Source organism: Quercus lobata, chromosome 10, assembly GCF_001633185.2.
Source record: "Quercus lobata isolate SW786 chromosome 10, ValleyOak3.0 Primary Assembly, whole genome shotgun sequence".
Classification (NCBI taxonomy): domain Eukaryota; kingdom Viridiplantae; phylum Streptophyta; class Magnoliopsida; order Fagales; family Fagaceae; genus Quercus; species Quercus lobata.
In genome coordinates, this window is record NC_044913.1 from 14,421,955 (window position 1) to 14,449,336 (window position 27,382).

A 27,382-nucleotide genomic window follows, 5' to 3' on the forward strand; every position below is an offset into this window, starting at 1 on the left:
ACGGACAGAAGAAGAAGAAAAAGAAAAGTCAGTCAAAGCTACAATCTAATATCAAGAGGCTGGGACTTCCATATCCACAAACCAAGTTCACAGGATGGCCCCTACTTGGAACGCAGGCCCCGGGGTTGAGACACGATCTATTTGTATAATTAGTATTCAGACCAAACACCCCCAAGTACTGCCAGAGAGGAAAATCACCAAATTTGAAAATATTTTTCCTTTCACCAAGAGACGACAATACCGTGAGTTGGCAACTTGGGCACGCCCAATGGGCAATGGTTCTCAAAGGAGTCAAAACACCTAGTGCAATAAGCAACATACAAGACAAAAGAAGGTGTTGTCCTCACCCAGATTTTAAAGGGCAATATCTCCAAAATATCAATTCTTCTGGGACCACAATTTTGACACGGTCGACTGTAAGTGTCTATCACTTTCATATAAACTCATCACTTAAAGTCGACCACAGAAGTTAGCCATATAAAGAAGGATATATATATATATATATATTTTATACTTTTATAGTTTTCCACTAGTATATAAATATAACCAAGGAATTACTAGCACTGCAACTTGGACTTTCCACTGATCAAATTCAATGCTAATAAGCATTAAAAGGTCACAATTTCTGATTAAACTACTACATGGAAAATATATGTAATCATTTACAATGATCGCATTAATACATCCAAGACAGATTCTACTTTTTGACACTCACAATAGTGGTACTCTGGATTAGGCCTTTTTGTGGTAGTACTTTGAGTTAAGTAATGTGTTTGACCTTAGTGAGAAAGTGTAATTAAGTATGCACGTGTGTGTTTAGTAGTTAGTTTGTTTCTCAAAAAAAAAAACACTTTTACAGTATCACTAACCTGACTAATAATTATACGGATTGTCTTTGCATCCAAAGTCCTAACTGGCATCTTTCCATCAACTTTCTTGGGCCAAAGAATATGTTATTTTAGACATAATGGATGCTAGCCCAAAACAAACACTTAACCAGTTAAAGACCAAACTATAAATGGTTGTGTTGCATAGTATGGACCAAACAATAATCGTTTATCACTTTCATATAAACCCATCACTTAAAGTTAACCATGCCAGAGTTATGACAAAAAATTTACCTCTAGACCCTTTCCCCCATAGTCTTAGCCATATAAAGGAGGATTTTTATTTATTTATAGTTTTCCACTGGTATATAACCAAGGAATTACTAGCACTGCAACTTGAACTTTACACTGATCAAATACAAAGCTAATGAGCACTAAAAGGTTACAACTTCTGATCAAACTACTACATGGAAAATATATGTAATCATTTACAATGATCGCATTAATAATACATCCAAGACAGATTCTGCTTTTTGACACTAACAGTATCACTAACCTGACTAATAATAATATGGATTGTCTTTGCATCCAAAGTCCTAACTAGAATATTTCCATCAACTTTCTTGGGCCGCCGAAAATGTTATTTTAGACATAATGGGATGCCAGCCCAAAGCAAAGACTTAACTAGTTAAAGACCAAACTATAAATAATGATTTTGGTGCAAAGTATGGACCATTGTTAAAAGAAGCAAGAAAATATTGGTAAAGAAAACTAAATGCATGAACCTCAGAAAACTAAATGCATGGACCACAGAAAACGGTCCAATAATGCTTTAATGCTTGCTGCTGACTCGGGTAAGAAGAGATTCGGGGAAAAGGCTATCCATCTATACATGAAAGAAGAGGGGGAGTAAAAATACTACTGAAAACTTTCATCTCCAAATGAAAAACCCAGTACCCAGCTGCTGCAATTTAGCATGGCTATAAGACTTATCCATGTTTAGGACTTGCACAGATTCTTGAGATCACCCTCCTTGGCAAACCAGCTAGGAATTAGCCGTGAGATATGAGGATAAAGATCCTTATAAGAATTCTTGATTGTTCCTTCAGCCACTCTAGTAGCAAGTGAGATATCTGCAGTCACAGGACATTAATATTGCCTATAGAAAGCCAAAGACTAATATGAATCACAATTTTCTGACCTTTGAGTGCCTTTTTCTCATTTGATAGTTGAGTTACAATGTATATAACAGCTGCTGCAATTGATATCGGGCTCCTCCTGCAGATGTAAAAGAGTAAACAACATTTGTTCAAAATTTGAAGAAACAATATACGATGCTTCATATAATTAGAATAAGAAACATGTGAGAAGTCTCCTGCAGGAGTGTAGCACAAAATTTAAACCCAAAAACAAACTAAAAATCACTGGTCCAAATCAACAAGAGATCTAAACTGAAGCCACGTGAAAACTACTAAACAGTGTTTTTTTATTAAAAATAATTCTTTTAAAGCACACAAACATGTAAATCCATGTGACCAAGAAAGTCAAGAAAGGGAGTAGAGCATGCCATGTAAGTGGCTATATGACTCATAAAAAAATAGTCCCCATTAAGCAGATAATCTAATTTTCTCAAGCACATTTAGTCCATTATCATTATTTTTTTATCAGTAAGTTATGCATAACAGTGTTTTTTTTTTAAAAAAAAAAAAAAATTCTTTTAAAGCACACAAACATGTAAATCCATGTGATCAAGAAAGTCAAGAAGAGCATGTCACGTAAGTGGCTATATGACTCATAAAAAAATAGTCCCCATTAAGCAGTTATAATCTAATTTTCCCAAGCACATTTAGTCCATTATAATTATTTTTTTATCGGTAAGTTATGCACCCACCCCAATGGGTCTTATTTATCATTCATGTTAATAATCAGCTACCTGTTATTTATCATACAGGCATTTGTGAAGCCTGAATTACCAAAAGGCCATTACAGTGGGTATCAGCTACTAAAATGACAGGTGGCAGTAATATGCCATTACTAGACTTATATACAATCTAAAATCCTCAAGTGAAGGATATCTTCCCGCACAGAATATTAGAACAACCTACAAGAAAGGACCAAACTCTGCCAAATTAGAACTTTGAGTTATACTAGAACATTTATAAGAAAAAACCCAGAACAAACCTTATGTCAAGCTCTTCAGATTTCTGAACAATTTCTTGGGCAGCCTTGACTTCTTGATTGGTCATTCCAAGATTGGAACAAAAACGTCTCTACAAATTGACCATGGAACATGAATACTAAATAATGCATAGGCACATCTTTCACAAAAAGAAATCTTTGAGGACACAACACATGCAACTGATAATAAGCCACTAATTCAGATGAAGGAGAACCAGGGGGAAGAGAGAGAGAGCGAGAACAACAGCTAACCATATAGTCCACAGCATGTATAGTTCCCATTTCCACAGATTGACCCAGCTCTAGCTCCAGGTGTTTTAGAATGAACTCTCTTGCCCTGCCAATTTCTTTCTGTGTGGCCCCGTTGACAACAGAACAAATTTCTACATAAAATCCACAAAAATTAGGTTCTTATGTAAACAGATAAAAATCAACTAAAATATTATGAAAGATATGCCATTTGCCTTTCACAGTCCGAGGCTTGTTTTCTTGTCGGCAAGCAATGTAGAGGCAAGCAGCCACAATTGCTTCTTGATTTCGTCCTCTAAGAGGTTTTTGATCTTCTACTTTCTTATATATTTCACTGGCCCGATCCTAAATCAGATATAGATATAAACAGATGAGCAATCTAAATTAAATCAACATTTATAAGTTTATATAAAGTAAATGATAAAGAAAGAAAATATAAAACCGCAACACTCAAAGGTAAGAACCATCACTGAGTAAACATTCCATGAGCATGCAAGAAGACTTCAATATTACATAAAGAAATCCTAAATTGTATTCAAAAGACTAAGAAAGAGTAGAGCTTCCGAATATCATAACAAACAACTATCTAGTAGTGGCTCGTAAATTCATATTATATCAAATTTAATGCCTTCGTGACAATTGTCAAGCTGCTTAGCATTTTGCACTAAAACATTAGCACACTAATCTTCAGAATGATTGTTTGGCAGATCATTAGAATAGCTTCCAAGGCACTAGCTTTCATAGATGTCCATCTCTCATAAGCCTAGTGCACGAAATCTGTGAACCCAGCAAAAGTGGGGAGTCTACATTCCTGTATAGTCTCGCACATTCACACTCAACATTACCATGCTTCTAGAGTTCAACAATAAACATCCACCTGTTGTCCTCCTCATCCTCAACAGTTCAAGCCACTCCAATCCAATGACCTTGTCTCTTCACTCCAGCATCCAAACATTGTGGCCATCACTACAGTTTTTTTTTTTTTTTTAAACTAAGAAATTTGGGTTAAAACTTCCAATTTTTTTATTATAAAAAACACTCCATCTTAATTCAGGATTTCATCTTTAAAATAAACCCTCTTTAACTTTGACCAGTATGGATTTTCCAATTAGTTGCCGTACCATAACTTTCCCAATCTCCACTTAATTCCTCAGGCTACTTACACATATTTGTCAACCTCTATTTCTAGCATTTATTCATACACTTCAATAGTCCACATCAACATTTAGTTCTTTCAGAATCCCCCATAAACACGCAAAATGAATGTCCAACTGAAAAACATGAATGTTAAAACATGCACAATAATAATTCCACCACTAGAATAATTTATACTAATACACAATTTTGCATAATTACCACCACAATAAAGCTTAATAAGTCACCAGTACTCAATGAAAATGACAGAAAATAGCTGAAATACCTTTATGGTTGTAACCAGTCCCAGCCTGAAACAGCCATAAATTGGGTCAGTTACATATGCAGTTGACAATTTTATAACCAACAATAACAGCAATAAATGTCAACTTCAATTTCCTTTCAAAATACCCACAACAAAACAAAAGTAAAAATCAAACTCAAAGACGTCTAGAATATCTTAACAGAGTTAGAATTCTATCCGATCTTAAAAAAAAAAAAAAAAAGTTAGGACTTAAAGTAATCGTTTTTAATCCTTAAAACAAACGTGACCCAACTAAAAATTAATACATCATCACTATATTAGACACATTAGTGACTAAAAGCCATTACTATTAAATTTGATAAGGGACTAAAAGTAATCACTTTGAAATTTGTTAGGGATTAAAAGCAATCCATTTATTTTGGCCAAAAATCAAAATCCCATCTTCAATGTAAGCCATTTCAATCTCTTGTGCCTTTTTGAACCTAACCCAAGTTTTGGGGTATTGCACCCTTAAGTTTGGGATAATTTTAATTTTACCCTTAAAGTTTTGAAATTTGAATCCATACCCCAAACATTAAGCATGGTCTATTAAGTGCCAACTAAACTCATTGACATCATTTTTTTTTTTTTTTTTATTAAACCCTATTAACTTCTGTGAAATTACAATTTAGTTTGAAGTAAATTTTTTATTTACAAAATACATAGCACGTGTCACATACACATTCTCTTACGCTTTTTCCTCCGTTTTCTCACAAACCAAACAGATACACATTTATCAAATTGAGAGGAGAGAAAGAAGAAAGAAACAAAACCTATCGGACATAATGGCAATGGCCTTGAAGGCCTCGATGAGGTGCCTATCGGAGTTAGAGCCACGAGTCTGCCACTTGCCGAGCGAGGAGGTCAAGAAACCAGAGGAAGTGCCATTGGGCTTAGATATGACGGTGGAGAGCCCGCCGTCGGAGAGAAGCGGGTTCATCGGGCCGCCAACTCGGGCCGGGTCGTGGTCGTTGGACTCGTTCGCGAAGGTTCGCCACTCCGAGGTCTCGTCGATGGAGTGAGCCTCCAATACCAGCCCGCATTCCGAGCATATGGTGTCTCCGGCGGAGTGGTCGAACACCACCTCCGTGAGTTGGTTGCAGTCGCGGCAGAACAAGTCTGCCATATTTTTTTGTGTGCGTTTTCTGGTTTTCCGTGGCTCTGCGTTTATAGTATTCAAGAAGAGTGAAGAGTACGAATTTGTGAGGATTTTTTCGCTGTGGCGATCTTTATACTTGAAGGTTACGAATAGGGGCAAAATAGTCTTTTTACAATATATTTTTTTATATTTATTTTATTGTTTTGTTGCACATTGTCAACGTTTTTGAGTCTTCCCTCTTTTTTTCTTTTTTTTTTTTTTTTTTTTTTTGGGATCCTATATGTTCTTTTAAAAAATTAAAGTGATGTTTGTTTGAGAAGTACAAACATTACCAAACGTTTGATTTATTTTTTTAGTTTTAAAAAATATTTTTTATTGTTTGAAAGTGTAAACAAACGGACACTACATGTAATTGGAATAGGCGTAACGCTACTCACACTCACAATATATGAATGATTTATTATGCTAAACTCTCCTTCCACCCTCTACACCATATATGAATGTTTTTTTTTTAAAATTTTTTTAATGGTATCTTCCATCTCCTCTTCCCCTATCTTATGACTACATGTATCTTTACCTTATGGTATGTGGATCCCACACAATGTATATGAATTTTCTCTCTTATGGTATGTAAATCATACTGCTTAAATTTTAATTACCATAATTGGGGTTTAAGTGATGGTTTAATATCATCTTTGTTAGTCGGTTGTAACACGGCCAAATTAGTTTGTCATCTTTGTGTGTACAGGCGCCAACGTTTATGGAATGTGTGTAGAGCGTCGGCTGCAAAATAAGTTTATCATCTCTCTCTCTCTCTCTTGGTTGCAATGCGGCAAAATAAGTTTGTCAGCTCTGTGTGTGCATGTGCGAACGTTTATAGTATGTATGAATTCGCAAGGTATTGTCACTTATGGCATTTTTACACTTAGAAAGTTAAGAAAAGTAGTAATTTAGAATGTTCATTGTTGCACAATGCCAACATTAAGAAAATGTGTACTGCTTCACACATGGGGTGGGGTCATAGCACTTAATTATATCGTGAATATATGTTTGTCATACCACATAATTATCTCTTTTTGTTTTTGATAATCTGTAATTCATTACTAAAAGAAAAAAGAACAAGGTGGATAATCATCCTTACAAGTTGCCGATAAAGCAGGAGGAAGGTTATCCTTATTGAAGACAAAAGACACCACATAATTATCTCATAAATATATGTATACAGTTTGACTTTATTTAACAAAAGAAATACATATAAAAACATCATTTATAAAATATGAATTAACTTGTGTGCCTTAGGTCACTCAGCAACAAAAGACTTCTTTTATATATTATATATATATCGTATCTCCAAACTTAAAATGAAGTTTCTTAATTTCTAATCTAATCTAGCATGTCATGAGAATAATGAACCCGTTATGAGGATAAAATTGGTGTGACAGTAAATATAAATTGTGTAGTATGGAATTACACTTTTATGAGACCATAAGTGTTCACCACAAGATGTGACCTGATAGTAAGAGTTCTCATATTACTTCACATGATACTTGGCAGAAGTTGAGCATTTCAGATAATGGTATTTTAACGAATATGTTGTGCCCACGATGATAATTTCATCAAAGCTCTATGATATATGTGGTATTATTCATTGTCATCACGTACTGTATGATCAATGAGCCCACGGAGAAGATCCCTTTTTTATTCAGCCAAAAAACAAAAAGGTGTTTGTTCTTACAATTCTACGCAAATCTAAAACCAGTCATGTGCGCGTTGAGGCCTTTCGGCCTCACATATATGGCTGACTAGGGTGGTTTCATTATAGCTAGTGTAGCACCAACGTTGTCATAGATATGGTCCCATCTACTTCAGCTAAAAAGCCTAAACTACCTTCCTCCGTGAATGGCTCAAGCACTTTTGGTAAATCACTTTCTTTCTTCTCTGAAGGGCAGCTCAAGCCTCGTGGGAGAGATTAAGAAGGTTCGGAAGGGCCTTTATCCCGCTTGCCCACTTCGTGAAATGGAGCCAAAGACCAATTTCTCCACCTCTTCTATGATTCTGAGACTACGAAGATGATTTGGCCTAGGAACTACTTTTGTAGAATTTTACTACAGGAGTTGCAAAAGTTGACACGGCAATTTGTAAAGCTTGTTTCAATGAAACAATAGTGATTACTGATTAGTGATCAATGTGAAACAAGACATGAGATCCGAATGAATGGAAAGGAAAAAACAAAGGATGAATTCCACTTTAAAGGAGGAGCAGCAATTCAATTTGAAAGATCAAAATGGCAGGTGCGGAAAGAGATCAGTGGCCGCGCCACCTTATGGGCCTATGGCCAGGGTGGTCCAAGGACCACCTGACCTGGAAAAAAAAAATATATATATATATATATATATAAATAATTTAAAATTTTATATTTATTTACCTTTAAAAAAAATTTTGGGACCACCTAAATTTTTTTTATGCCAATAAAATTAAATTTTGGTCCATAATTTGAGCAACTTAACAATATATTGGGATCTTTCAAGTAAAAAGGAAAAACTCAAAAAAAAAAAAATTATAATAAAACTACTACAGGCTTGACAATGGCTTGATTCCTTCGACTAAGCACACTGTCCAATACAACACAATTTTCAACCTTTTATTACTTTTTATTACAGTATTATTTTTCCTCATCAAACATATATTACTTCTCATTTTTAATTACTTTTTCTTGTTTATTCTTAACCACACACATTTTCTATTTCCTCGATTTTTACACTTCATACTTTTAAATTTTATCACATCTTCATCTACACTTTTACATCTATATTTTAAATTCCTCATTGTTCATAACTTCTTTGTCTTCTACTAATACCAGTGCGGTAACACTTCTTCTCAAATTGAGTCTCAAATTTCTCAATACAATTTTTTTAGCTATACAGATTCCTTTGTTCATTTCTTTTCCTTTTGAAGTTTTTTGGTTTATAAAATGCAAATTTGTTTTGGTTTAAAGAACAGTTTTTTTTTATTATTATTATTATTAATTTTTTACACAAACTTCATGTTGGCCAAATCTTAAATTTCGGCCAGTACTTACTGAAACACTGGAAATAGACCGCATTGACCCAAAATTTTTTCCAAAGTGGAATAGGATGGGTTCCTGTTTCGGTTTATTTACCGGCATGGTATTTTCCAACCATTACAGCCGAAATTGAATGGAATTAATAACATTTAATCAAACCTGATTACCTAATTACTTCTTCTCAAGTTGAGTCTCAAATTTCTCAATACAGTTTTTTTAGCTGTACAAATACCTTTGTCCATTTCTTTTCTTTTCATTTTTTTTCCTTTTAAGGTTTTTTGGTTTACAGAATGCAAATTGATTTTGGTTTTAACAATTTTTTTTTTTTTAAAACACAAACTTCATGCTGGCCAAATCTTGAATTTCGGCCGGTACTTACCGAAACACCCGAAATAGACCGCATTGACCTGAAATTTTTTTCGAAGTGGAATAGGGTTGGTTACTGTTCCGGTTTATTTACCGGCACGATATTTTCTAGCCATTACAGTCGGAATTGAATGAAATTAATAAAATTGAATCAAACCTAATTACCTAAAAGAAGGCTAAAAAGAAAAAGGATGGTGTAATTTATGCTTCTTAAGGAACACCCTGAACAAAATTCCTAGAGCGGTCACTGAGAAAGATAGACCATCTTGTCATGTATGCTATGTTAAAGATTCTTCACAGCCCTACAGGATTACATGCCAGAAACAGGAATAGAGACCATCTTGTTCAGAGGCTTGAAAGCATGAATGAGTACCCAAGAAATAATAATAATAAATATAAATATAAATAAAAAGGAAGCAGAACAAGCATGAAGTTCTAATCTAATTTCATTTCCATCTCTGTGGTTCTAATGTAAATTACAGGACTGCGATCAGTGTGAAAAATTTTCCCTGCACATCTAATTTCATCGTTTTCCAACATCAGGGCCCAAAAAGGAAGGGAGAAAAAGAAAAAAGGAAACAAGGTCCGCGAAATAATGAATGAATTTGTAAGGGCATTTGTACAGGGCCAGAGATAACTAACCCAACCTCCAGAGAATATACAATACATGATGCTATGCCTGCAAAACTTGTTTCTCTCCCTGTTCTATCTCAGATTCTGAAGAAGATCGACCATACCACAATCATCATCTCATGTTGCAGCACTGAGGTTTTCCGTGCAATAGCAATTTGTCCCACATGCAGATCATCTGCCTTGGAGACTGGTAATGGGCTGTATAATAATCTTCTATGCACCCAAACTGGCAGAACTTCAAGCTATGCTTATACACAACCGGTTTGGTGCTGTTGAACTGTTCCACCCACATTCCCATACTCACATCTTCCATTTTAAACAACTACACAAAGTTGTTACCATATTAATAACCAGCAAAATAAATACATACCACACAGCATCAAAACAATGCACTTGCACTCTAAACACATGCACACAGGAGGAGAAAAGGGGAGAGAAAAAGAGAGAGAGAGAGAGAGAGACTAACCCTTAATTTGTGTTTCTCAAACTCAGATACAATGAAGTGTGCAATGTCGGATGATAAAACATAGCCTGGTCCATTTGCATACGGCGGATAATCTTCTTCTGGCCACTCCTGATACCACCACCAAATGACAAACATTTGTGAATATCTAGAACGCATATCAAAAATCCCAATAAACTAAGTAATCAATAATGTAGGGTAAAACGCTGATAAAAGAAATGCAGAAGAATTTCTATTAAGCAATCACACCAAATTAGATTTCTCAAAACAATGAATTGGAAAAATACTGATCTACATGAATCATGATTGGTATATTCCTCTCACAAGAAAAATCCAGCCCATAAATAAGACCTATCATCATCCACTCCAACCAATTATGACCTAAGCTTGATATTTCACTTTTAAACAAATTGCCAAATCCTGACACCACCACCACACCCCCCCCCCCCAAAAAAAAGAGAGAGAGAGAGAGAGAGAGAGAGCAGACAAAGAAACAACAAATCTAAGTCATCAATCTTCCCCACCTCTACCCAGTTCTATAAGAAAACAAGCCAATTCAGGAAACAATTGGGTGGTCATAACCAGTAGAAGAGACTGAGTGCATCACAGAGAGAGAGATTTGCAGGACTGCATTTAATACAGCAGACTTAACTAATTTTGGAAGTATCATCTAGAAAAAGAATGCATCAAGTCAAGAAACAAAGCTGAATCATGCGTACTACAGAAATTATGAACTAGTTAATTGTTTTTTGATAAATTAAATGGTAAGTAAATGAACTAGTTAATTATAGAAGTGGGATCACACACAGATAGATTTGCAGGACTACATTTAATACAGCAGACTTGACTAAAATTGGTAATATCATCTAGAAGAAGAATGCATCAAGTCAAGAAACAAATCTGAAGCATGCATACTACAGACATTATAAACTAGTTAATTATAGAAGCGGGATCAGGCTCTTCCATACCTCATATGTTACTGCCCATTTACCATAGCGCAATGGCTTATGGTAGTAATTTATGTTCCCAATGTACAAGCTCCTACCCTCAGACACTTTCTTTGCTTCATTTAAAGCTGCATCTACTCTCACAAATGTGTCATCATCACACTTCATGATATACTTAGCAGATACTGTGCGAACCTGTAAACATCAAAAAGACGTTAACTGTAATGATCTTTGAAGAATAACCTACACAATATGCAGTTAACATTAAATTCTGCAATTTGTATTTATTCCACAACTCACCCCATATTCACAGATGGCAACAGTTTTCAACACAACGAGATCATAGTTATCCATGTAAGGCACGATAACAATATCTCCAAAATATTCTGCTTCTTTCTTCAATTCAACATTCACTTCCTTTCTTGCATGCTGTCCAAAAGTCAATTCAAAAGGTATTTAACAATATCCACCATGAAATTCATAATTAAGCCTACAACCATTGAACTGCAAGTGCCAAAATTGATGCCACTTACCAGTGCTACAAAAAAACGAGCCACCACTTTCGAAGACTTGATGAGATTATGCTGCATCCAAGACTTCCTTACAGCCATTCGCTCAGCAAAATGGTTGCCAGCAGAAAGAATACCAACGAAAAGCTCCACATGCTCATCTGGGAGTGGTGGGGCTTTCCATCTGCTTGAAAAATCAAGATGTCGCTGTGGAGCAAAACTAGGATGTGATGAAGGTAAAGAGGCAGCAAACACAGAGTGGATATCGACATCCCCACTCACTGATAGCCCAGTGGCATCCTCCAGAGTAAATCCCTGTTGACATTAAAATAAAAATCTTAAGAATAAAATCCACATTATCCTGAGAAAAGTGAGTTACAGGATATTACTCACAGTGCGATATGGGAAAGAGGTAATATGCCTCCCACCAACATCAACGTGATAACCCTCCAGTCCAGCACTAATAGTTAGAACAAAATGGTTTCCCTCTGAAAATGGGAATGGCAAGTCAACGGTAACCTTTTTGGTTTTGCCTATTAGCCGGTTTAACCACCATGTTGCCTTAGACTCCTCTGAGCGGCTGTCATCATCTCGAATCCACTTCTCACACTTCACCTGACCATCAACTGCAGCCAGTCAAAGAAATTTCTCAATTTGTTGCTACCACGGTAAAATTAGATGAAAGCAGCAGGAAATTTTCCAACATAAAGTACCATGATTGGGTATTTTTTGGAACAGTTTTAAAAATATGTAGAGGATAATTAACTTTTCAAAAGAACAAATGACCAATAATAATAAAAACATTAGAGTAGAAACATGAGCAAGGAAGAAAACAACCCCTAAAGTCCTCTACTTGGAAAATTTTCCCCCCTACCATGCCAACCCAGAACAGTTTTAAGATATCAGTCTTTTTATTTCATCGTGTCTTCTACCTATATTTCAATGAAAGTACATTTCTCCTTCATAAGCGTTGGTTTGTTAAGTTAAAGGAAATTTTTTATAAAACTACTATAAGACCAACTATCGTACTGAATGTTAGGATGTTAAGATACAACCTGTTCATAAAATGAATGTAGCTAAAATTAGAATGTTAAGATGGATAAAAGTAAATACATGGAAAGATAGGATTTGAAATGAGGAAATCCACTTAAAGATACGGGTAGCCTCTATTGATGAAAAGATATGGAAAATTAGCTTGAAATGGTTTCATCATGTGAAAAGGGGGAGAGCAATTAATGCAGTAGTAAAAAAGAGTGAACTGATTCAAGTTAAAGGAACAAAAAAGATAGAAGAATACCAAAAATAACATTAGTAGAAGTAAATAAAAAGGACATGTCAATCAAGGAAGTAGTACAAACTATGACTTCAGATAAAATAGAAATGAGGGTAAGTACACATGTGACTGACTCCCGACTCTAACTAATCTTGTAGAGGAGCTATAGCTGACCCCAAAAAAATTTGGTGGTGGTTGTTGACCTTCAATTCAATCATCAACATGTGAACCTCAAGTGGAAAAAACATTTCTCCTGCCTTCTCAAGGGTGATTATTCTGAATGCCACTAGGGCAAATGGAGCAGGAACCAAGTTGGCCTTCCCCATTGCTTAAACCCCCAATCCCTAGTGTGGGCAGGATTTTATCACAATTATAGCACGATTTAACATTTTCAGATTCAACAAGTGGCAATTACCAGCAGGCCAGTTCAAAAATAAAGTGAGTTAAAATCACTTCCTGTCCAAAAGTTGAGGCAAACAGAAAGCCAGGTTTCTTAACCCCAACAAGAAGTAATTATATTTTTGAACAACAAGTCTATCATCAACACCGAAATTTCACCAAATTTTTCACACCTTTCCCCCTGTCCTTGCATTGTAGTGGACCCAGCCAAGGTGAGTGACAATTCTATGTGAGAGAGGATGTGAAAATAGGTGCCCCTAGCAGAACTGAGTTTTGAAACATGATCACCCTAGGGATCAGAAAAAATCGACTAATCACCTATAAGTTTCTTCCTTCTTCACGGGTGATAGGTAAACTTTCATAATTCATTCCAACATAACCTCAACTACTGTCTTAAAACTTTAAACCCACGTTATTTCACTTTCATTTCATTTCACACAAGAAATAAACTCAAAACTGACGCAACAAAGAAAACCCAACAAGAAAAAGCAAATCAATTTACATTACTAAACAAAAAATCTGAATGAAACACTCACTCACTTACCAGCTTCTTCATCGGCCTATTAAATAAAACTCAAACAGACACAACAAAGAAAACCCACCAACGAAAAAGCAATCCCATTTCAAATACCACACACACACACACACACAAAATCATTAGCAACAAAATCTAAACAAAACACAAACTCACTCACTCACTTACCAGTTTCTTCATCAGCCTTAGATTTCCATCCCTCACACCTCGAAGCTGTACCCCACTGCATCCTATAGCAAGTGTTGAGCTCAATCACCGGCTTTCCACTCCAATCCCCTCTCAACCTTGGATTGAAATGCAAAACTCGAGGTGGGTCTTCACCATCCACAGTCTTCAACCCTTGTAACTCAACTAGGAACTGCGAAACCATCACCGACTCTTCCTCATCTCTCAAAAGCGCAATCTTTGGGTCCTGCTCCGCATGTGCCTCTCTCGGCTTCCCCACCAAACTCACATACGACCCCAACGTTAACCCACAAGGCAAAACCATCACTTTATTCCGGGTCAAAAACTCCGACCCATTTATCGCTACCGAGTTCGGGCACGGCTCCGAGACCCGGTTCTCGGTTTCCTTTGTTTCCTCTTTCCCGACCCGAACCTCTTCCCAGACCTTGCCTCCGATCTCCCACGCCACCCTCACCGACTTGTAAAGCTCCGAATCCCCACCCCCGCGACCCGAAAACGAAGTCGGGTCGAACCCCAACCCGGAAACGATTTTGTACCCGAACTGAGCCGAGCGCGGCGAGTTGGCCGAAATTAGCTTGTTTGGGCGAGTTGGGGCTCCGCGTTCTTCCAAATCCTCCTCCGAGTCGAGCCGAGGAGGCCGAGAAAGCGGGTCTTGTGACACGGCACTGAACCCAGAGTTGAAAACGAAGGGGATTTCTAGGGTTACAAGAAGCATATACAAAAGTCCCAAACCGATCAGAATCTGAATCGATCTTTGTCTACTCAGAGACAAGAAAGTATCCAACTTTTCCAATTTAGCCCTCTTCATTATCAAAAACCCAACCCCCCCAAAATTTGTTTCAAAACCCCAAAATCTTTATCAATCTTTTTACATGCAATTCGATTCACAGTTCAAAAAATTTGAATGGGAAATGGGTTACAGAAAAAAAAAGAATATATAGAATTTGATTTGAGAGAGAAGGTTAGGTCAGCTACAACGGGCATAAGCGTGTATGTAATAAGGGCGTGTTTGGGAGTAGTGATTTGATTTGATCTGGAGGTCGGTGGTGAAAGCTTTTTCCTGGAATCAGAGGCAAATTCTGAATTCTTTTTCTTTTTTTCTAATTTTTATATGACAGTTTTTTAGTTTACGTTGAAAAGGAAATGAGAGTGAAAGAGAATTGGGATTTGAAATTTTGAATGATTTTTTGGGAGTTTGTGGAAGTTTTTTTTAATTAAAAGAAAAGACAAAGGAATAGTCTAAATAAATTAATGCAGTGGTGGGGTTTCAGGGGAGGGTGTACTCGCAGGGAAACTACTCGCTTTGAGTGAGTTTTTCTTGTTCTTGCGGTAATCATCGGTCATCACTGTCTGGGAGGAAAGGTTGGAAAATGATGGGTAATTTTGTACAGTACATGTACTGATTGATTTGTCTCTTCTGTCGACTGTAAAATCTATTTTTCTGATATTAAAATTTAATTTCTGCCCCCACCAAAATCCAATTGATATTTTGATCTGATTATAAAGAATAATTATAATATTACCGGTTGACATTATTTCTAAAAAGTGAGTTCTAGTTAGTTGGTAACTATAAGAAGCAAATGCTATAAGTTGAACTCACCCGCTAAAAAAAAAAAAAATTCAACAAATTGTTGGAACTTTATGAAAATGGGTTAAGCTTGGCTCATTTATTTGTATATTATTTTGGAAGTTATAAATGCATCATTTAAGGCATTTATTTAGAAAATAATTTTAGAAAAATGTTATATCCACAATATTTTTATAGCACTTTCACAAACAAATCATAGATTTTAAGTTTTTATTAGTTCTAATTTGAATTCATCACTAAAATTGTTTTTTTGCCCATCAGTAACAACCACTAATAACTTGTCATTTAAAATTTGTTGTTAAAATGTTATGAATGTAACATTTTTCATATTTTTATAAATTTTTTATGGAAAAAGAAAAAAGTAACTAATTTCCTATAAAAGTGAAGTCAAAATTTTCACAAAATTGTTCATTAACAAATGCTATAAGAACACCAGATAACCAAAACTAATAAAAATAAAAACGAGTTTTAAGTTTTATTAAAGAATTGAAATTAGTTTAAATCCATTGGAGTTCCCAATATGGAAACTCCAAATTAAAACACCTTTTTATATTTCATCATCTTCAATTTTTGTTAATGTTTGTAGAGATGTTATTCATATTTTAAGAAAATTCTTAAATATGAAAAAATTGTACTCATTTTTTTCACATTTATGATAGAGCCTATCACGAATTTAATTAGTAGACCCTACTATGAATGTGAGAGAAATGAGCACAATTCTCCATGCTTTGGAAGTAGCTAAGAATTACTTCATGTTTGATAAGTTTTAGTATCTATTTCAATCTAGAATAAGTTATGTTTAAAATAGGAAAATAGAATCCTCCACAAGCATCCAAATAATGGCATGTTTGGATGGAAGGAAGAAGGAGGGAGAGTGAAGGATAGTAGAGTAGAGTTAGCTAAAAATAAGTTAATTTTGTGCTAAATCTACTATACTCTACTCTACTCCCCTTCCCTTTTTCTCAATCCAAACAGACCACAAGTCCTAACCTTTATTGTAAATTTCTTGGTCTTTAAATTTTCCAATCTACAACACAAGATATAACAGGGGTCGGTTCCATCATATTAAAAGCCCAATAACCTATATATTAGAAGTTATATATATATACAAGTTACTGATTTGATTGGAAGGGGAAAAAAAAGATCAGAACACTCAATCTCATATTCAAATATTATTATATTATTAATACTCCTTAAACCTTTTTTTTTTTTTTTCTTAATGACTAAGAGAACTTTTATTATAGAGAAAACAACATTAGAATAGCCTAGATCCCTTCTTAAGAATTACATTAATGATACTTTGAGATTGAGTACATATCGAGGTTTCAGGTGATCACCAATGATAGTGCTGAATTTGTAGTGTCCTGTGTATGTTGATTTGTTCAAACATGTTGTCATAGGAAATGGCATTAATTCTTAAGATGCATCGCTATGGTAAGAAGAGCCAAAGTCATTATAAACTAACTACTACTTCCTTTTTGAGGCCAAAGTCTTACAAATAAAACCAAAATAAAAAATAAAAAATGGCATCGATCTCAAGAAAAATTGAAATGGTTGATTAAAATGATTTTTTTTAACGTCATTGAAATCTTTTATTTTAAAGAGTTTTAATTTATAGCGTTTATTTCTAACGATAATTTTGTATCATTAGACTAGACACCAATTAGTTTTTGGTTTACGTGAAAATTGAACCCAAATTTATTATTCAACTATAAAAAATTTTACCAATTAAATTATCTGAAACCCATATTTAATTCATTTCTGGCCAGATGGTAAAATAAAACGATAATTTAGAGTGAAATTGCAACTTGATGCAAAGAAAACTGAAAAAGCCCAAAAAAGGGGTCTGAGGCTGTGAACGCCTTTGCCAGAGGTTTACGCATGGCAACAAAGCAAGTATTTGCTTAAATGAGTAGTGTAGCGTTTGGGATTGTTGTTAAAAAATGATACCCTCCAAATTTAAAAAACGAAGCTTTAAAAGGCATTTATAGCATATTTTTATTAATGTCAGGGGAATCTGTAATTCTAATATTAAAAACTCCGCCGCTGAGACTGAGATTAATTAGTAAATCAAAAATATATAAATGCCGGCATGGCTGGACCCAAATAGTACGTGCCTTGGAAAGGTAACGTAATAGGCAGGTGTCTCTCTCTCTCTCACGGAAGTTTAGCCGTAAAATTGGATTACGTCTTGGTAGTAAATTTTGACAAATTTTTTATTTTTACTTTTTGAGAACTCAAATTTTGACAAATTTTTTATTAAGTTACGTCTTCTTTTTATATATTTTATACTTGTAAAACGATTAAAAAATTAAAGATATATAGTTATGTCACCAATAAATTGTTTAAATTGTAAATTTTTATAATTTAAAATTATGCATAAAATATAAGTTTATAAATCATATAGTAAATAATATTTGATTAATACAAAAAAGCTACAACCTTACTTAATATAAAATAAACATTACTAAAATTTAACAGTTGAATTGTATGTTCTTTACACTCTTAATACATATGTCGAATTTTGTGTCAATCGGATATTATTTACTATATGATTTATACGTTTATATTTTAAGCATAATTTTAAACTACAAATATTTACAATTTAAATATCTTATTAATGACATTACTATTGATCTTTAATTTTTTAGAAATTTTGCAAACATTGAGGATATAAGAAAAAAATGTAATCTAATGGTGAATTTATCAAAATTCACTCCCAATAAAAAAATATTGAATAAAGTTGTAATCTAAGGTTATAACCAATTTTGTAACTAATTTTTTTTTTAAATGTAGATAAAAACTTATTAAAATGACATTTTAATGAAAAAATAAAAATATAATTATCTAAAAAATACTTTTATTTTATGATAAAACTTAGATATAATTTGTAAGGACGCGATTTGCAGCGAACCGTAACAGTGTTGGGTTCGCACATAAAAAGGCCCAAACAATATGATTTGTAGAGCGTGGGTGTAAAGAACTGGGTTAACTTTTTTATCATAAAAAGATTCACTCTCACGTATATTCAAAGTCTCAAGTTGGCACAACGATCGTTTTTCTTTGGTAATTGATATAGTTCTCTTTTCTCCCTTTTTTCCTCTTGTTCTTTGTCTATGTATTTCTTTTTCTTTCTTTTTGTTCCGATCCCCCTTCTGCATGCTCTTCTTTTAGTTTATATACCCCCCTTTGTGCTCCATCCTCACCACACACGTGTAGGTTGGGTCCGGAAGATTTCTTTTTGTCCCATCTAGCACCTCCTGGAACTTCCTATGGGCAGCTGTAAGACTGCTTCCTTACTGTTCAGGTATCACCTCCACATTAATGCGGCCAGAGAGTTGGTTAAGAGGTCATTAATGCGGAAGCAGCTGTAGTTATAGATATTTGTTTGCCTTATCTCTTTCATCCTTGGTCGATTATTCTATCTTTTGTGGTGACCTAATTCTGAGGTCTGGTTGTAATAAGACCACGTCCTGATCGTCCTCGGACGCATACTGCTGAGGAGTATGGTGTCCTTAGACAGATACGGAACTCTACCCTTGTGATATTGACTACCGTCCCCTTCAGTAACTACCTTATGATCTGACTTGGCCTCCTCGGACGGATATGCATCCTCGGATAGGCCACAGGCCCAACAATCCTGAACTTTATGGGCCTATTGATCGAACGGTCCCCACATAATTCATTAAAGATAATATAAGTGGAATTTCTCGCCCTCTTTAATGGTTTGTTTCAGAAAAAAGTTTTAGCTTTTGGCTTTTTTATTTTTTGTTTTCAAAATTTAAAAAAATTATCAAAATTAGATTTTTAAATTTTTTTGTTATACATTTAACATGAAAGCTATCAAAAAATTATATTTTACTAGCCTTACCATACACGTTTTTGCGCGTGTGATGATGCTTCTTTTTTTTTTTTTTTTTTTTTTTTTTTTTTTTTTTTTTTTTTTTTTGGTTTAGTGTCAAAAATTTCCAAAAAAATAAAAGAGAAAGAAGCATCTAAAAATTATATAGAACAATCAAAATCATGAGCAATAAAACGATTAAAAAAAACACTAAAATAATTACTGTAAGGACGCGATTCGTGGCGGACCGTAACAGTGTCGGGTTCGCACGTAAAAAGGCCCCTAACAATATCATTTGTAGAGCGTGGGTTTGGAAGGCTAGGCCTTGGTTGATAGGCGGTGGGTTTTTCACGGTGTTCGTACCAGTTTCAGTTTTCCTACACCCCTGGAGTCTTTTTCCTAGAGGTGGGCTGGGAGGCTCTGGTTTCTGGCCATTTTTCCCAACCCCCCAATCGGTGCACCTTCCTTTTTATTATATAGTCCGTCTTGGCTGATTCTAACCCTCCACTTGTAGGTCAGGCAGGAGCTTGTTCCTGTGTCCATCCCATCAACTGTCCCGTCTAACTTTCTATTAGTTGCATGGATCGACGTTTGCACCGCCCAAACGTCTTTTCTCATTAACCAACTCTGGGTATTGGCAGGTACATTTACTGAAGGGGGTGGGACGCACTTTCCTTGGTCCGAGTTCACACCCTGCTTCCCTATGGGCCCCATTCCGTTCACATCCCTTTGAGGGGGCTGTTTGGGGATTGCCTTCACCAAGGTGTTGGTCTTCCTGTTGAAGCTATGGAATGCCGAGGACAGGGTAAGTTCTCAGCCGTTCCCCTTGCTACCTCGGCCACTGAGCATTTGTCTTCGGCAAGGTACCTCCTCGGCACGGGCCCTGGGCCCAGATAGAGTTTGGGCCGGACTGCAGAGCTCTCGGACCCACAATAGCCCCTCAAAATCCTGCTATCCGTCCCCTCGGACGGATAGGAGGGTTTTGATGACATCATGGATCTGCCAATGCCTATCAATCCTTGTCATCTAGCGATTCCCGAGGTTTTTCACCTGCCCAAGGCACGTTCCTAGAGCCGTTGGAAGGCGAAACGTGGCCTCATTAAATACGGGTGGCTTGGTGCTTCCCACGTTCAACGGTGTGATGGGAATCGAACGGTGGTGATCTCCTGGCCTCTTTGGGCGGGAAAAAGGGGCGTGCTGTTTACCCTAGAAAGTATAAAAGATTTTTTGGAGATGGATCCGTCTCTCCAGTTCTATACTTAAGAGTTTTAGTGCGTGTATCCAGGGTTCATCCGAACTTCCGCCCAAATTCAAGTCTATCTCAAGCACATATAGCCCATCCGAAGCGTAATTCTCTTTTTATGTAAGTTCCCTACCTCTATTAACTCACGTTTTTTCTTTTCTGGATTTATTTCTCTTTAGCTCCATTTCTTTTCCGTCGCGGGTTAGGTTTGTTTTAATAAATGGCGAAAGCGGCTAAACTGAGATTGAGGAAGTTGGTTGATACTGAAGAGGCGATGAATAAGTTCATCGTTGATTATAGGATTCCCCCTAACGTAAGGCTGGAACACTGTAAGATGGGGGAATGGCACATTAAGAGGGGAACGGGCGCGGTTGTAATTCCCGTCCTCGCCTTTGTAGAGGGAGTTATGAGAATCCCCATGGGACCAGTGACAAGGGGTTACCTCAGGCATTTCCGTTTAGCCCCTACCCAGTGCGCCGGCAATGTTCTTAGGATTTTGGGTTGTGTGGACGCTTTAAACGAGAAGATGGGTTTAAGACTGACCCACCATGATGTAAACTGGTGCTATAACCTCCAAAAATTGAAAGGAAAAACCTACTACATGAGGTCAAGGGATGATAGGATTCGGTTGATCCAGTGCCTCCCTGATTCCAACAAGGGACTGAACAAGGATTTTCTTATCGTCTCTGGGGAGTGGCATGATGGCGATCCATGCCCCGTAGTAGAAGGAGAACCAGGTGGGGTATTAGGAATGGAAGAGGGATAACCCTTTAAACCATTCTAAACTTACTTCCTTCGATGACTAACTATGCATATATGTTTGTTGTTTTTGTAGATGAACGCGCCTATAAACGGCATTTTCATTTAGTCAATCGGGCAGACTTGGAGACCGTTTTACAAGCGGCAGTTTTTGTGAATGACAGTGATGGCCAAGTTCGTGCAGCTCACAAAATACTAGGGTACCCTCCGGTTCAGAAGTCGTTCGGGGACGCGAAGCACGTGATCAGTGCCCGCCGTCCTTGGCTTCCAAAGATTACAGTGGTAGAGAAGGGGTTCTTGATCTTGCAGGAGCCAGCTGTCCCCAAGAACATCCCCCTGGTGGGCCCCTCTTCGTCCCATCAAGCAGCAGAGGACGAGGGTGAGCCAGATCAGCCGGAGGAAGGGTTTGGGGTATTCGACTTAATCTACCAATCCGAGGACCCTCCGGGTGACCTAGGTGACCCAGCCTTGTCCGAGGCGGAATTATCATTAATAGGTACCTCTTCTCAAGCCGAGATGGGAGTCAAAAGAATACCTTTAACCCCCCTTCTCCAACTCCTCGAGGACCAACCAGGGAAGGATACCCAGGAGGCACCACAACCCAATGCTCCTCCTCCACCAGCTCGGCCCCTTACAATTCAAACCAGGTCATCCTCCACCAAGTCCCAACCACAGTCCACCCGTTACGAACCTCCCACTTCCTCCCAACCAGCTCGGTCTCCTCGACCCGAAGGTGCTGATTCTAAGAGAAAAAGGAGCCCCAAGGGCAAGGACATCGTGGACGAGGGAAAATCCCAACCTCCTAAGGAGAAGGATGAGACTCCGCCCACAAAACAACCGAAGATCGGACCCCAAGGCAGAGGCAAAGGACCCGCAGTTCAAACCTCTCAAGGCAAAGGAAAAGGGATTGATTCCCAATCCTCTCCGAGCGCCTGGCTTCCTGCCCCAATGCTTCACGGGGGTCCATTACTGGAAACTGCCTCTCTGAGGGACCTTGGAGACGGCGAGGGTGGATACGTGGCAGATGCATTAGGGAGAACCATGCTACTTCCTAATGACATGGAAGAGCTGAAGAGAATGAGGATGCATGAGGTTTTTCTCAGTACTAAGAGATATTTGGGCATGGTAAGATTTCTTGAAACCTAACACTTTACTAATTCTTGTCACCAGTTTGTCACTCACTACACGTTCATCTTTCTTGACAGGCTCTCCAGGCAACCTATAGGATGGAGGAAGAAGTGCATGACAGGAGTAAGGTGGCCGAGAACGAACGCAAGAGGTGCATAACGGCCTCAAAGACTCTCGAAGCTACTGAAAAGGAACTTGCCCAAGTCAAGGATGACTTAACAATGACCACTCGCGAGAGGAATAACGTCTCGGCGGGCCTTGCTAGTGCCCAAAAACAGGCCAAGGACCAAACCAAGCGCGCAATTGAAGCCGAGGACCAGCTGCAAATAGCCAGAACTCTGATCGAGGATTTAAATAAGCAGCTGGCCACGGCTCTGCATGAAAAAGGAGTGGCAGAATATGCCCGTGATGAAGCCGTAAGGGCAAAGCAGGAGGCCGAGTTTGCCAGGAATGAGGCGGAAGCTGCCAAGAATACGGCCGAGGACGATGGTTACAACATGGGAGTAGCTGAGACCCAGGCCATCCTTAAGGCGCAGATCCCTGGTGTGTGTAGGTTTTATTGCTCCCAGGTTTGGGAGGAAGCATTGAAGCGAGCAGGGGTGGATGCCTCATCCGATTTGTGGAGGGCGGAGAGCATATTCTACCCGGCAGCCATCCGCGAGGCCACTTCGACTAGCCCCGTGGCTACTCGTGATCAGCCCGAGGAAGAGATCACCCCGTTGGAAGACTCGCAGGCCAGCGGTTCTTCTAGCAAGGCGCCCAAAGAAGGAGAACTTCAGGATGTGACAGTGATATCCCAGCGCATGAGTTCTGAGGCACCTAAAGAGGTTGTCGAGCCCGTGGCTGGCATTCAGGTGCCTAATACAGAGGAACCCACCATACTTGCAGAGCCGTCGCTGGCCACTTCCCTTGCTGTGGTTCCCCAGAGTACCAGTACTGGTCCTGTTCAGCCTTCCGCGGAAGGGACCATCCTTCCAGGCACCGAAGCTGAATCTGCTCCCATTTCCCAAAATGTTACCGACAAAAAAGCAGAAAAGTAGAAACCTTCGTTGGGCTTTTTTGTATTCGTTTCTATTTGAACGATTAACTTGTTTCTTTTCCTTTCACAAACTTCCTAATTTATTGATGGTTTACAAGCATTTGAACATGTATATATGAAATCTTGCTTTTTCTTTTTCCTTCTGATTACATCGTTAACCGCCCTAATAGACGCGCACTATTTGCTTATGAACTCTGCGCTAATTTATTTTAACATGTACAAATAGCTATGCATGTAATACATTCATCACCATGTTCCCCGAACCCTAATTTGCTTGCGCCCACAAAGGCCTTAGATTTATTCCTAACCTTTGTCTTACGAAGATATAAGCACCATTTTTAACGTTACGCATAATAGTTAAAACTCGCTTAGTACCTGGTTTTCCTCATCCAAGTAGTTGGTTTCCCCGTAGGCTTGAGTCCGAGGACCATACAATGCCTTGGTTCTGTCCAAAACCTGGTTTTCATTACATCCAGGTAGTTGGTTTCCCCTGAGGCTTGAGTCCGAGGACCATGCAATGCCTTGGTTCTGTCCAAAACCTAGTTTTCATTACATCCAGGTAGTTGGTTTCCCCTGAGGCTTGAGTCCGAGGACCATGCAATGCCTTGGTTCTGTCCAAAACCTAGTTTTCCACATCCAGGTAGTTGGTTTCCCCTGAGGCTTGAGTCCGGTGGACCATGCAATGCCTTGGTTCTGTCCAAAACCTAGTTTTCCACATCCAGGTAGTTGGTTTCCCCGTAGGCTTGAGTCCGAGGACCATGCAATGCCTTGGTTCTGTCCAAAACCTAGTTTTCCACATCCAGGTAGTTGGTTTCCCCTGAGGCCTGGGTCCGTGGACCATGCAATGCCTTGGTTCTGTCCAAAACCTAGTTTTCTCATTGTGTGGGATCTTGGCTTTAGGGGAGTTAGCTCCTCGGCCAAGCTCCTAGAGTTTATCCATACGGTTAACGTTACAAGGTACCTAGTTTACTCTTTACAGGGGACCTTAGCTTTAAGGGAGTTGGCTCCCCAACCAAGCCCCTAATCAAGAAACATAGTCCCTAACAGAACTTTATACTAGAACTCTATAACCGACGGTTAGATATAACGAAGAAGCTCTATCGACCCACTTCCTATACCAACACACAAGCCTTTCCCACAGACGGCGCCAATTGTAAGGACGCGATTCGTGGCGGACCGTAACAGTGTCGGGTTCGCACGTGAAAAGGCCCCTAACAATATCATTTGTAGAGCGTGGGTTTGGAAGGCTAGGCCTTGGTTGATAGGCGGTGGGTTTTTCACGGTGTTCGTACCAGTTTCAGTTTTCCTACACCCCTGGAGTCTTTTTCCTAAAGGTGGGCTGGGAGGCTCTGGTTTCTGGCCATTTTTCCCAACCCCCCAATCGGTGCACCTTCCTTTTTATTATATAGTCCGTCTTGGCTGATCCTGACCCTCCACTTGTAGGTCAGGCAGGAGCTTGTTCCTGTGTCCATCCCATCAACTGTCCCGTCTAACTTTCTATTAGTTGCATGGATCGACGTTTGCACCGCCCAAACGTCTTTTCTCATTAACCAACTCTGGGTATTGGCAGGTACATTTACTGAAGGGGGTGGGACGCACTTTCCTTGGTCCGAGTTCACACCCTGCTTCCCTATGGGCCCCATTCCGTTCACATCCCTTTGAGGGGGCTGTTTGGGGATTGCCTTCACCAAGGTGTTGGTCTTCCTGTTGAAGCTATGGAATGCCGAGGACAGGGTAAGTTCTCAGCCGTTCCCCTTGCTACCTCGGCCACTGAGCATTTGTCTTCGGCAAGGTACCTCCTCGGCACGGGCCCTGGGCCCAGATAGAGTTTGGGCCGGACTGCAGAGCTCTCGGACCCACAATTACCTTGTAGGAAATGACTACTCCTTATTCTAAGAGAATTTTTTTTTTTTTTTTTTTTTTTTTATATATATATATAAAAAGATTAAACAGAGGAAGAAAAACATTTATTTATGGTTGATTTTAGTAAATGACTTGTCTTTAATAAAAAGATATGGAAGTGACTAATTTTAAGGGATATGGATAAGAGATTATCATTGAATTAAAATAAGTTAGCTAAACTTACGTGAAAGAGAAATAGGGTGAAAAACTACTCTTTTTTGTAATTTATCTAAAATTTAGGAGTGTTTAAGTTAGTATTTTTGCATATCTAACCCTACTATTTAAGTTTTCTAAACATATGAATTTGAAAGTATTTTAGTATGCAAAATGATGAAACCTAATTGTATAGATGATAAACACTATACAAATCCAATATGAAAAATTTAGAAGTGTTGACAGTTGTGGAACTAAAAATGTTTTTAAATAAAATACTCTTGTTTTTCTAGAATGGATGTTGCAGGCACTGTTATCTTTTGTTGTTTTCTTCGGGAAGTGCATGCAACTTTCTGTGCTACCATAGAGGTAATTATCCAAAATAAAAGTTCCATTTGATGAACTTTTTAGTGGCTGTAAGATTAACAACAATGCATACGTTATCCTTATGTTGAAACTTCTTCTATCCAATCGCAAGAATCACATTTCCTAACTGTAGGGCACACCTACGGGGAAAAGAACTGATAGGTTAGCTAAGTGGAGTTTACTCAAACTTTAGATTTTGTAATATTTTTTTTATACAAGATAGAAAGTTTACTTTAATCCAATCTAATTGTATATGTATATGAAATTCTCTTATGGAGGCTTGAATCCCGACCCTAGTTCTCCACACCCTACAAAAATTTTGTACTTATGAAATGACCATCACACTAATAGTACGTGATGATGATTTTGAAATATTTGATACTAACGCATGTAGTGGTTATTTATTGGTTTTTGATAAAGCTATAGTTTCCGTAATAGACTAATTTGCTGTTTGTTTAATATATCACCCTTTTTTTTTTTTTGATAAGAATATATATCACCCTTAATTATTACCAAAATAAAGAACTTTTTAGCAGTTGCTTTCTTCTCAAGAATTTTGTACTTGTGGAGTGACCATCACACCAATAGTATGTGATGATGATTTTGTAATATTTGATAACCTAACGCATGTAGTGGTTTATTTATTGGCTTTTGATAAAGCTGATAGTTTACGTAATAGACTAATTTGCTGTTTCTTCAATATATCACCCTTAATTATTACCAAAATAAAGAACTTTTTAGTGGTTGCTTTCTCCTCAATGGGGTCTCACCTTCCCATTTGATCATCTTTGCTTTTACTCCTAGTATATATCTTTCTGTCCATTTCTTAAATTTATTTCTCACAACCGGCCATAACGATTTGTAGCTTTTTTTCTTTTCTTTTTTTGGAAGTAAAGATAGCCATACACCTTGTTCTTTGAATGCAAATTTTGTCAAGTTAGGGGATGGGGAGGACTTAGCTCTTGAAAAAAATGATAGGAAAACTTAGGATAATACAATATTATTATTGGATTTGTCTGAGACCAAACAACTCATAGCTAGGAAGACTCTGAAAAATCAGAACACTTCAAAGTTCAAGCCTACCTTTTGACAATTCTTTTGGCCATAATGGCAATTAAGACGTTTTTGCGTTCAAATCAAGTCGTCTTCAATTCATACATTGATTATATCATCTACTAATTATTATAAGGTCTTCTT

The 27,382-nt window shown here is 37.6% G+C and overlaps 2 protein-coding genes across 2 annotated transcripts; both read right to left on the reverse strand.

The window, feature by feature from the left end:
- Positions 1-1,512: 1,512 nt before the first annotated feature.
- On the reverse strand, positions 1,513-5,903 carry LOC115963098 (transcription initiation factor IIB-2-like). The gene is made up of 7 exons (XM_031081990.1): positions 5,466-5,903; positions 4,675-4,699; positions 3,470-3,599; positions 3,258-3,388; positions 3,009-3,097; positions 2,029-2,105; positions 1,513-1,960 (listed from the first exon to the last, which is right to left on the reverse strand). Exons 1-7 carry the CDS (start codon positions 5,816-5,818, stop codon positions 1,827-1,829), a joined length of 939 nt encoding a protein of 312 aa, XP_030937850.1. The 5' UTR covers positions 5,819-5,903; the 3' UTR covers positions 1,513-1,826.
- Positions 5,904-9,644: 3,741 nt separating this feature from the next.
- On the reverse strand, positions 9,645-15,582 carry LOC115963671 (hydroxyproline O-galactosyltransferase GALT6-like). The gene is made up of 7 exons (XM_031082764.1): positions 14,149-15,582; positions 12,167-12,399; positions 11,798-12,088; positions 11,565-11,693; positions 11,286-11,459; positions 10,321-10,428; positions 9,645-10,176 (listed from the first exon to the last, which is right to left on the reverse strand). The coding sequence occupies exons 1-7, from the start codon at positions 14,972-14,974 to the stop codon at positions 9,967-9,969; spliced, it is 1,971 nt and encodes a 656-aa protein (XP_030938624.1). The 5' UTR covers positions 14,975-15,582; the 3' UTR covers positions 9,645-9,966.
- Between the last annotated feature and the right edge of the window lie 11,800 nt (positions 15,583-27,382).

Excerpts from the sequence above, each read along its gene's own strand:
- LOC115963671 (XM_031082764.1), bottom strand. The coding sequence starts at position 14,974 with ATGAAGAGGGCTAAATTGGAAAAGTTGGATACTTTCTTGTCTCTGAGT. Across the intron at positions 12,089-12,166 it reads CCTCTTTCCCATATCGCACT|GGATTTACTCTGGAGGATGC; the intron begins GTGAGTAATATC and ends TAATGTCAACAG. Across the intron at positions 10,177-10,320 it reads TTGAGAAACACAAATTAAGG|TTGTTTAAAATGGAAGATGT; the intron begins GTTAGTCTCTCT and ends AACTTTGTGTAG.
- LOC115963098 (XM_031081990.1), bottom strand. The coding sequence starts at position 5,818 with ATGGCAGACTTGTTCTGCCGCGACTGCAACCAACTCACGGAGGTGGTG. Across the intron at positions 4,700-5,465 it reads ATTGCCATTATGTCCGATAG|GCTGGGACTGGTTACAACCA; the intron begins GTTTTGTTTCTT and ends TGGCTGTTTCAG. Across the intron at positions 3,600-4,674 it reads GACTGGTTACAACCATAAAG|GATCGGGCCAGTGAAATATA; the intron begins GTATTTCAGCTA and ends TATCTGATTTAG.